We start from the raw sequence: 11851 nt of genomic DNA, 5'->3' as shown, positions 1-11851 counted from the left end.
AAAGAAGAAGAGGTCACAAAGTACTTTGACCTTCTGCTTTATATTTGAGAAATGTTTGAAATGCTTTATAAAAGCATACATTTAACTTTTAGTTATATTTTTTTTAAAAATATCAAATAGAACTAAAAGGCTTATGACAAAAACAGCAGTCTCCTTCCCCTATTCTCAGTCCTACACCTCCCAGCTTGCACTCTTTTAATTGCTTTCTATCTTCCAAAGATGTTTTATAATTTCTTATCTGCTGCCACATTCTTTTTATGCTTCTAGATTTAAACAAAGCTTTTCTTTTTTTTTTTTAATGTTTTTAAAATTTTTCATAGAGACAGGGCCTCACTGTCCAGGCTGGTCTCCAACTCCTGGTCTCAAGCAGTCCTCCTGCCTCAGCCTCCCAAAGTGCTGGGTTACAGGTATAAGCCACTGTGCCCAGCCTACCAAGCTTTTCTATTGCTTTACTGTCATTTGGTGAGGTTTCAAGAGGGAAAAGAAATTAATATGTTCAATCTGTGACTTTTAATCAGAAGTTCATGCATAAAATCCAGGCTGATTTCGGACATTAACATGTAGGGAATGGGAAGCATCAAAGGATGGTCAGCTGCTTGTTTTAAAGAGGTCCTGCTGGTGAAAGACGGTGGAGATGGTAGTGGCAATGAGGATGGACTGCGGAGGGGAAACCCCAGAGGCTTGTGGGGAGAAGGGTTAGGGCTTTTGTAGTTAGGAAGAGGCAGAGGTGGGCTCCGAACACAGCTGCAGCAGGATGGAGACAGCAACATAGAGGGCACAGAAGGTTCGTGTCTCAGGGTCACAGCTCATGTCATGAGCATTGCTGGCCTGCTTATCCCAGACCTGCTCCAGGATGGACTCCACCTGGAAGGAAATCCGCCAGACTGCAAAAGCTGTGAACAACGATATACCAGAAATGGCAAATACTTGGCCACACTCCTCAATCCTGAGCCCACGGGCAGATGTAGTGATCCATCACGGCGCTCCTTCCTGCAGCGCATGGAGAGCCTCATACTCTCCCAACATAGTGGCAGGCAGGGCTAATCCATCGACACTGGACACTGGCACTCGAGATCACACCAGCTGCCACCCTGGGACTAACATTTGCCACCCCACTTTTGCCCATAGGCAAGCAACAAAGCCTAAAGAACCCACCCCAAGTTGTCCTGGCAACTGTGCATCCAGGGAATTGTCACAAACCAGCTGCAGGGATGTGAGCTGGCAGAGAACTATGGAGCAAGAAGGGACTGTACCCTGGGACTTCTGGGTCGCTTGAGAACATAGCTACTCACTTCCACTATGACCCTGGCCCTCAGCCCAGGCTGTCTCACCTGGTCCTTCAACAGGGGCAGGGTCCCTTTCTCCAGGGCCTCAGCCACAAGCTGCTTCTCCTCAGACACCTCTGGGCCCAAAAAAAGAGGGTGGTTGGCAGAAAGAAAAGGCACATTGTGGGACAGGGCTTCAGTAGCTGATCAGGTCAAGAACATGTGTCATCAGAAGGTTCCAGAGAGCCCCTGGGAGTGCTAGATGAGAGTTATTCTAAATGGGCTCCTGCTGTGGCTCCTGCTTCCCTCCTAGCCTTCAGGAGGTCATAGACTATACCAAGGGGGAAGAGGCGGCAGCCTCTCAGTGCCTGGCCTGAGGAAGATGACTAGTCTCTGAAATGGGAAAGCTGTCCCTCACGAAGTGTGCAGGGCAACATGCGCCCCCTCCTCCCAAGATTTGGTTCCCCACAGGCCTCTCTGCTCAGCACTTCCTCCACCATGTAGCCAGACCCTCCTTACCTATCAAGGCATCCAGGAAGTCCAGACTGGCTTCTGCATGCGCTTCTACCAGGATCCCAGCAGTATTAAAAGGCTGCTCAGGAGAGGACCTGCTGAGCCCTCCATCTGCAGCTCTCCAGAGATCAGGGCGTCAGACACCTGGGGCCAGGAGATGGGGAAGCTGAGCACTAGTCTTGCCGTAGCAGATTGTCTTCATTATGCTGACTGCCTTCCTCCCGCTCCTCTTTCTCTGCCCCAGCCCTGTCTTGGGGTCCCTTACTCTTTGCTCTAGATCCTGCAGATGCTCATCCTTGCTGAGGCACTTTGTGAGGCAGCTTAGCACATCTCTTCGCTCCTCCTCCATCAGACCCTGGAGGCTTCTCACCATGTCCTGCACCTTCTCCTTCATGTTTCTGGAATCCTCCGAACTCAAGGACTTCCCTGTAGAGGCAGCAATTAAGAACCTGGCCCACCCAGCCAACAAGCTTTATTTTTTTTAGGGTGGGGAGGGGGGTCTTCCAGTAAGGACAGGAAAACCTGCTAGACAAATTCTAAAAGAGCTGTAACACTCCAACAAGCTTTATTGCTAAGTCTCCATTATTTGTTTGCCTGTCTCCTGGAGACCACCTCCCTGTTTCTTCCCTTCTTCCAGGCTTCTCCTGTTAAATGAAGTACGCTTCTTCCCAGACACCTGCCATCATTGCCTCCCACTGACCCCACTTCCCTTTCCGCAACTCACCCTCAATCTAGCCCCAACCCAAATTCTTCTCCACCTCCAGGTCAAAAAACAAAACTTGGTTATTTATGCACCTCTGGGTGCATCCTTGCCATTTAAAGTGCAGTCCTCAGGCCACACTAGGAGTAATGAGGATTTAGAGAAAGTCAAAGCAGTAGTTCCCAACCTTGACTGTGCAAGAGAATCGCCTGGAGTGTTATTACAAATCCTGATGCCCAGGCCACACCCCAGACCAGTTAAGTCAGAATTTCTGGAGAAGGGACTCAGATGTCACTAGTTTTAAAGTTCCCTTGCTGGGCATGGTGGTGTGCACCTGTCGTCCCAGCTACTTGGGAGGCTGAGGTGGGAGGATGGCTTGAGCCTAGGAGTTTGAGACCAGCCTGGGCAACATAGCAAGACCCCATCTCTAAAATAAATAAAGTTCCCCTAGGTGATGTCAGTGTACAACCAATGAGAACCACTGCATTTAGAGGGGACAGATGCAATTTCCAGACTAACGTTGAAACCTGCTGGGCACTGCCCCTCTCCATACCCACTCAGCTGACCCCATCTGAGCAGCAGTCTTGAGCCAGGTGGGCTCACAGTTGGATGGGTGCAGCCACCCTGAACACACTTGGTAACCATCCTTACCTAAACAGGATGAACCACCACCCTTCTCTGCAAGAGAGGAAGAATTATTTCACAGTGTCTTCAGGTCACCTCCAGCCCCCTCGTACACATTCTTTTTGCAGTGATGGAAGTTTTCATTGCTGCACTCCAAGCCCTCTCTGCCCACGCCAGGAAGCCTGCATCCTCATTATTATGTGTCAATCGGAAAGCTCTATATTTACAGGCCCCTTCCCATATCTTCGATAGGCAGCGATGGGATTATGCCTAGACGAACGAAGAAGCAGCCAAGGCCCAGACAGAGTGCACCATATATTCCATCACCCAGCAAATTTGGGTCAGACCTCTCTCCATCCCTTCCCAATGTCTCTTAGGCAGTATAACCCTGCTGGGATCTAGGGAAAAACCTAGAAATTCCAGAGGAAGCCACATTCAGAATCACAAGGATCTTCTAGTCTAACCCCTTTATTTTAAAGTTAGGAAAACTGACTTGGGAGGCTATAGAGCTAAAGAGTAGCAGAGTGGGACTAGACCCTGAGCCGGTCCAACTCCAGCCCAGTATACTCTTGTCATAGCCGGTGCTGTCATGTGAGAACTGGCCAGGTAATTCAATTGTGCTTCCTAGGCCAATAAGCCTTCAGTGAGGACTGTAAGCCAGGACCCAGCAGACTGCCCAGCACAAAGCAAGACAAAGTTGTCCTAGGAGCAGCCTGGAAACCCTAGTCCAACATTCAATGCAGATTGCTTCTCCAACAAACAGATTTTTCTCCTGCTCTCACCATGGTTCCCACCTCTGGGTGCATCCTACTGCATTCTTAGCCCTAACAACTCTGTAACTCCAGGTCGTCTGTTATCCTCTTTTTAAAAGTAGTATCCTTTGGCTGGGCGCTGTGGCTCAGCCTGTAATCCTAGCAGTCTGGGAGGCCGAGGCGGGTGGATCACTTAAGGTCAGGAGTTCGAGACCCCATCTCTACTAAAAAAAAAAATGGAAAGAAATTATCTGGACAACTAAAAATATACATAGAAAAAATTAGCCGGGCGTGGTGGCGCATGCCTGTAGTCCCAGCTACTTGGGAGGCTGAGGCAGTAGGATTGCTTGAGCCCAGGAGTTTGAGGTTGCTGTGAGCTAGGCTAACGCCACAGCACTCACTCTAGCCAGGGCAACAGAGTGAGACTCTGTCTCAAAAAAAAATAAAAAAATAAAAAACAAATAAAAGTAGTATCCCTGCCCATTCTGAAATGACGAACAGTAGGACCAGCAGCTCACTCACCTTCTGGAAAGGATTTTGTTTTGCCCCAGAAACAAATACCTAAACCGGCACCAAAAAGGAGGGAGAGACAGAGAGAAAGAATGAGAGAGAGACGAGTACACTCTCTGTAAGTTCCCGTTTTCTGCCTTCAACCAAAAATTAAAAAAAAAAAAAAAAGGGAGAGAGAACTATTTGGAAACTGAAATGAGAATTAACACCTCCAGGGAACGGTTGGTGCCACGGTGAGGCATATCCTGGTCAGCCAGGTCTGGGTCGCTAGGTCTGGGTCACCAGGTCAGAGAATGGAGCCTCATCCTTCTTCCCTGTCCCAAACCCTCCCCCTTCCCTGGAGCCCTCTCCCCACCTCCAAGCTCACCAGCCACCCACCCTAAGCTGACAAAGAGCCTGGCTGAATCCACCTCCACCCCACCATGTGTTCAGGCTCCCCCTCCCCTTGCTCCCACCAGGCCGCGCTTACTCATTTTCTCCTCATTGGGGAAGACGAGCTGCTTTATTCGATAGCCCAGGACCCGATTCGGGGGGGATGGTGACTTCCCTTGGGTGCTAGGAAAAATAAGCTCACATTGATGGATCCCTAGATGCTTCACATAGTTATCTTGCCTGAGCTCCCAAACAATCCTATGAGGTAGACATTTTTATCCCCATTTTTCAGATGAGAGAACTGAGGCTCTGAGAGGTAAGTAGATGAGTCAGTCTCACAGTTAAAAACAGTGGCAGAGCTGAAATCTGAACCCACATCTGACACCAAACCACAAGTTGCCACTGTTCATTCAACAAATGTTTATTGAGGACACACTTTGTTCTAGGCACTGTGCCTCCTGTCCTCTTGCCTTCTAGAAAGGAAGGCAGACAACGAACAAGCAAGAGAAAACACCGGCGTAATTATGAACCATGGGAAGTGCTATGAAAAAAATGAAAAGAGGGTATCACTAGAGAGTAACGAGGGAGAGACTGGGTAATGCCGCTCACCCTTTGTTGGGGCGAGAAGGCCAAGGAGCAGCCCCTGCTGCTCAGAGAGGTCTGAAGGAAGAGCTGAAGAGCCTAGAGTCTGGGCTCGCATCCCCTTGACCTGCTGGGGGTGGCCAACGCTGGCTCTCCCACAATCCCTGCCTCCCAGGATCATAAACTTTCGTTGATAGTTGAGATGGCCCTGATAGATTTGGCTCAAAAATCCACACTGCCCTTCACTTTTCAGGGTTTCCTCCTTTGCTGTCTCCAGAGTTTCTGTCACCAGATACAGGTCTTCTCTCTTTGTGTGAATTGATTGAAACGAAGGTGGTAGTTTCTTCTTCAGCTGCCTGGAGCGAGTGGAAAGGGATGGGAGTTCAGAATCTCAGGGACCCACCTCTCAGTGACACTCTCCCTGTCCATCAGCAAGTTCCTATTTGAGATTAAGTGCTTCTGAGGCTGGAAAACCAAGGAACACAGCCCCCCATCGCAGTTTACCCCGGGGGGCAGGGGGGAGGCGGTACCAAGTGGGAGGAGAACTCACGAGCATTTATGAAAGATTACAATGTGCCAGCTCTGAGATGCTTCACACGTCATTCCATTTAACCCTCACCATAATCCTGGGACACAGGCAGCATTGCATCCATTTTTCATGTGACGAAATTGAGGCTTCATGACAGGTTGTGAATGGTACAAGGTCACACAGCTAGTAAGTGTAGAGCTGGGATTCAAACCCTGGTCTATGTAAGTCCAAAGTGTGTGGCCTTCTCATGATATTGAGATAGGCAGCTGACGAGCCCAAGACACCCTCTTCTCTGACAAGGGGCTCCGGCAGCTTGCTCCACGGACCGGAGCAAGCTGCCCCTGGGCTCACGAGGCATCTGATTCCATAACGAACAGTCTGATGGAGTTTCTGCTATTTGCAACCAAAAGACCCTAAGGGAAGACATGCATCCCTGACTCCGATGACCTTCCCCTACCTACCCAGTGCCCCCCACCCATATACAGACACCAGCACCCTCACCCTAGAAACAACAGGCGTTCTGGAAAAAACTGAGCTCCCTTAGAAAAACTCTGAAGCGATACTGTGGCATGAAGGGGTAGTTCAAGAGACCAGTAAAATTGTACTGTAAGCCTTTCAGTCTTTAATTTAAAAAGAGAAAGAAAAAATACCCACCCCACTCAGGGAAAGCGAGCCTAAGAGAACTGCAGCACACCTTTCCCCAAGCTACCCCTCAATCTCCAGCAATCCCAGCTGAGGAAGAAAACACCGACACCAACCACAAAACTATTCCGTCAGGGGACAGCTAGTGATGCCCCCTTAAGTTGGAAGCACCACGTTCTCCAGCTGTCAGAACCTCGGTGGCATTTGATTAGTGCCACCCTGCTGGGTGGAGTGGTGGCACTCTCTGCACAGGAAGTGCTCTACAAGGGGTGCTCTGATTTCATTGTGCTTCACTTCAGCTCTTTTACTGAGTACCCGCTGTGTGCCGGGCGTCAGTAGAGAGAAGTTAGTAAAGTTAGTCAGTCCCTTGTCACGAGTTGCTCCCAGTCCAGTGGGGAAGACAAACATGGAAACCACGGGCTTGCCCTCCGGGAACAATGAAACTAGCACAAAATACTGGATTGGGCAACTCGGTACAGGAGAGTAAGGAGAGTAGCCTCTTAACACCAGCAGGTTTGTCCAAGTCAGAGTAATTAATTGCCCTGGAGGGCAGCAGGGACGCGAGTGTATTCGGACATCAGAAGGCTTCCTGGAGGCTGCTCCTGGAAGAATGAGAGGCCTTCCTGAAGGCAGAGGCGAGGGAGGCGTGCTTGGGTAAAGGAGGGGGTCGGGAGCGCCGGGAGCAGGCAGTGGGAGGCTGCACTAGAGAGCTGGTGCCACAGCCCTTGGATGCCCTGGTGCTCAGGGCTTCTCCCTCCTCCCTGCCCACTGCTTCCCAACTCCAGCCTCACCTGTTCTCAAGGGTATCCAGATATTGCTGGGATATCTGGTTCTTCAATTTCTTGCTTTTCTGCTCATGAGACCCCTGGAGTTCCCCTGCGATTGTTATTTGAGTAATTTCACTATCAACTTTCCCTTTGAGTCCACCTTGTCTAGAATTTGGAACTCAGCCTTTTGACCCAGAAGGAGAAGGATAAAGTCCACACCAGAGCTGACCCAAAAGATCTCTCTGGAAAACCCTCCCTGGAGCAGCCCCATCCTGAGCTCCCCCCGACCATCCCCCTCTCTTCTGAGGGAGCCTCCCAGCCTTGGCTCCCCAGGAAGTGCTGTTCTCACCAGAGGCAGAGGCATTCCGGGGTCACCCCATCGCAGGTTCGAGCCCACTCTTCCACCTTCTTACCAAATGATCTTGGGTGAATCACTTAACCTCCTGAGCTCAAGCAATCCTCCCCCCTCGGCCTCCCAGAATGCTAGGATTATAGGCATGAGCCACCTCCTGGGCCTCAACCTCTTTGAATTTGTTTTTCACCTATAGAAGGAGAATATTAATAGTACCTACTTCCTATGCTTAGGGAAATTAAATAAAATAATGCAGTTAAGCACTGAACAAAGTGCCTGGCACACATTCTTAAGTGCTCAATAATTGTGAGCTAGTCCTATTTAACTATCGAGAGGCCAAAATGAGACAAGGAAAAGTAAAGCTAAAGAAGTAGGATCCCCTGCCAGTTGGGAAATAGAAATCGAGCAGTTCTGTCTGTGGTCTGCATGAGCCCAGCAGGCACAAAACGAGGCAATCCTGGCAACTCGCCCTCACATGTGCACTCTGCCCAACTGTTCAGGCACTAATAAGGGCCTTGACTCTGAGTCGGCTGCCACCCAGGGTTAGTGGCGGGTGTGTGGGCATGCTGAAGGGACACGTGCCTTTCTCCCAGACCTCCCAAGTGGGAACCGACAGAGAACGCAGAGCTGGGGGCAGGCTGGATTTCCAAAGAAAAATCCATTTTGGAACTGGTGGAAACAGTGCCTGAAGTCAGCACTGCACACGTGACACTAATGTCTTAGGGCCCATTTGTTTCTTGAGCAGTGTAAAAGTTTGCATGTACTTCATCAGAGAGAAAAGAAAAATAAAAACTAGGTACACGAAGAGTACTGTATGGAGAAGGGGAAAAAAGAGTAACTTCACAGTGGACAAACACTACCTCAGCCAGGTGATCAAGGTCAACATCAACAGTGGTGAGTCATGTTGATAATGTGTCCCCTCGACATGATGTGATAAGAATGGCACTTTGCCTCTGTGGTCTTCCTGCCCAAGACCCAGAACCCCAGTCTAACTAGGAGAAAAAAATGTCAGACAAATTCTAATAGAAGGACATTACTGCTCAAAACTGCCAAGGTCATCAAAAACAAGGAAAGTCTAAGAAACTGTCACAGCCAAGAGGAGCCTAAGGACACATGACAACTAAATGCAATGTGGTGTCCTGGATAGGATTCTGGAATAGTAAAAGGACATTAAGTAAAAACTAAGATAATATGAATAAAGTATGGACTTTAATTAAAAAAATAACCTAACCACACTGTCAGCACTATATGGTTAAAAAATAAATAATCCATTCGAAAAGGGAGCAGGCCAAATTGCTGAAAATCAATGCAAATTACTAACTCACCTCATTATGAGGATTTTTTTTTAAGTCTGATTTCACCTCTGCCTCTGAATTTTGTATGTAAACAGATGGGTTTTTCCTTAAAGAAAGTTAACTTAGTCAAATTTTTTTCCAGACTTATACCTTTTTTTTTTTTTTTTTTGAGACAGAGTCTCACTCTGTTGCCTTGGCTAGAGTGAGTGCCGTGGCATCAGCCTAGCTCATAGCAACCTCAAACTCTGGGCTCAAGCGATCCTTCTGCCTCAGCCTCCCGAGTAGCTGGGACTACAGGCATGTGCCACCATGTCCAGCTATTTTTTTCTGTATATTTTTAGTTGTCCAGATAATTTCTTTCTATTTTTTTTAGTAGAGACGGGGTCTCGCTCTTGCTCAGGCTGGTCTCAAACTCCTGAGCTCAAACAATCTGCCCACCTCGGCCTCCCAGAGTGCAAGGATTACAGGCGCGAGCCACCGCGCCCGGCCCAGACTTATACTTTTGATCTTGTCCCTGGCAAAAACATCACAGTCCCAGGTTAAAGTATTTTTCTATTTTCAGTGAATATGATCATTTGGTAAACTTATTTTTTGAGACTTGACTTTTAGTAAATTGGCTCTTGGCAATTTGCTATTCAGAAAATTGACTCAGAGTCTTTGAAAAATGCTAACTTGAAATTTCTCCTCACACCCCTTGCTTGCTTAATTAAACTCCACTTGTGGAAAGACCCACCCCCTCCAAATAATCTGGGTACTGCTCTTGGTCACTCACAGCAATGCATGGCACATGTTAGGTGCTCTAAAATTGTTTGGTGGTATTGTTAGAACTCTTTTCCATCTCTTGGTATGAGACCCAATAAAAAGAAATGGGCTACATCAGAGAGGTCTGAGCTATGAAACTCCTCACCATTTTTCATATTGTGAAAATTTTTTCCATTATAAAATGCAATGAACTCCTCACTATAATTCACTGAAATAGGTCTCCAAGTGAGGGTTCAACAACACTTATCCTGGGTTTTCTGAAACCCAAGAAATCCCAGGAATAGCTGAGATCACAGGCAGGGGGAGGGATTAATTGACTCTTCCATAAATCCCTTCAATCCTCAGGGATTTCTGCTCATCGGCAACTTCCCTTTCAGTCACGATATCCAGGGAACAAGAGAGGATGATAATAATTGCTGCCACCACCAGAATGATTGGAGCTAACTTTTATTCGTGCTCCTTTTGTGCCAGGCACTATGACAGATAATTTATGTAATTTATTTTCACTGGATTCTTACAATAGTCTTCTAGAGTTGACAGATGAGGAAACACTGAAACTTAGAGAGATGAAGCAACTTGTCCAGAGGTCATCCAGCTGGTAAGTGGCAGAGCTAGGCTTGGAAACCAAGGACCTCTAGCTTTAAAATCTAAATCCTTTCTTAACCATCAAGCAAATTGCCTCCATTTACAATCCATTTAGATGATAAACACGTAAACACATGAGAAGAGCTCAACTAATTTAAAAGCAAATTATTTATAAAGGGAAAAAATGGGAAAGAAAAACTATTTAGGAATAGTTTCCAATAGGAATAAATCTCCACTTCCCCCACACACCTCCTCCCATGCAGCCCTTTTGTGCATTTCTTAGATTAAGGTGAGCGGATGTGCTCGTACAAATTCTACAGTTTCTTTGTTGATTGGTTGACTTGGCCGATGGCCATGGGGAATTGAGAATGGGAAGGAGTACAAGTGGGCAAGCCCTCTTGGATGGCCATCTCTCATCCACCTCATACTGACCTTGGAGCCCAGAATCCAGTTCATCGCAGGGCCCTTCACCCTCCCGTCTCTCCAGTATGTCCATCAAGGTGAGGTCTGTCCTGTAGTACCAGCTTCCCAAGAAACTTCTCTTCTCCCTCACCAAACAGAAACAGTAGAATCTGTCAGCATCGATGACGCTTCTGACAGGAATCATATCCCCTCCGGGATCCATCTCTTGGACTACAGTTCTTATGAATTCCTCAAACACACTGGGCATTGTCCCTGGAACAACTGGGAAAGAGAAGACAATTTCAGTTTTGGGGAGGATAGGGTATTGGTTCAGGTTTTTAAATCTTCTACGTTTGGCAGCCTGGAGTCAAGGAAGAGCCAAAGGTTCCAGGATGACCAGGACCTATGGTGGTTTACCTTCCCTGTTTCTAGAAGGTGAGGCAGCCATGACACATTAAGGAGGGTAAACATCACAGATCCCAGATTCTCCTCTGCCCCTCATAGAACCCAACTGGAGCAAAGACGGAAAAACTCATTCATCTCCCACAGCAGAGTTACCACCTTGTTCCAAGGGCCTGAGGTGGTCTGGCAGGCCCACTGTCCCTCAGCCAGACTCTCTCCCATGTTGAAAAAGAGAAGAATGAGGGAAGGATGAGGAGCATGGCTGCCAGACCTCACATTACCAACCCTAACTGGTTATCTCTTCCCTTGGCTCTGACTCCTGGGCTCCCTCCCTCGCTGGATTCTGCAAGGTAGTTGGATGGGCGCCTCCCTACCAACCATTTCCCAATGAGATGGCAGTAAGTTGGACTCCAAAGAAACAAAAGCTTCCTGGGATCCACTTCCCCATCCTACCTCTGGCCACCTTCCCCCACATCCTTTCTTCCTGGTCCAGCCACCTACCTACCTGCTGCTCCTTCTCTGTCCCTGCCCCCATCACGGTGGCCAACTCTCAACTCACTCCCAACCTGGGAATTCTTCTAGGTGTCTGGAAAGACAGTGCCCACGAACCATAGGCCCATCTCAGGGGCCACCCACCTCTCTGTTCTTAGCTGTTCACCAGAAATGAAGGTTGTTAAGAATCCCCTCTGTCAGATCTCTGCACATTCCTGGTCTCCGCGTCTCGGGAATCTCTAATAATGGAATTGAAAGTTCTCCAGGAGAGTACTTCTTGGAAGGCTGGGTGGGACTGGGTGCCC

The 11851-nt window shown here is 48.2% G+C and overlaps 1 protein-coding gene across 1 annotated transcript; it reads right to left on the bottom strand.

The window, feature by feature from the left end:
* Positions 1-711: 711 nt before the first annotated feature.
* Positions 712-10920, bottom strand: GSDMB (gasdermin B). Its single transcript, XM_012661014.1, is given in 12 exon segments — positions 712-864; positions 1332-1402; positions 1785-1856; positions 1859-1922; positions 2044-2204; positions 3130-3156; positions 4377-4415; positions 4834-4919; positions 5504-5674; positions 7281-7383; positions 7386-7440; positions 10672-10920. Coding segments are annotated over 12 exon segments (1251 nt in total).
* Positions 10921-11851: the final 931 nt, after the last annotated feature.

Source organism: Propithecus coquereli, unplaced genomic scaffold, assembly GCF_000956105.1.
Source record: "Propithecus coquereli isolate 6110/MARCELLA unplaced genomic scaffold, Pcoq_1.0 Scaffold119, whole genome shotgun sequence".
Lineage (NCBI taxonomy): Eukaryota > Metazoa > Chordata > Mammalia > Primates > Indriidae > Propithecus > Propithecus coquereli.
Note: the sequence above shows the minus strand (reverse complement) of the source record. Positions and strands in the feature narration are given on the sequence as shown.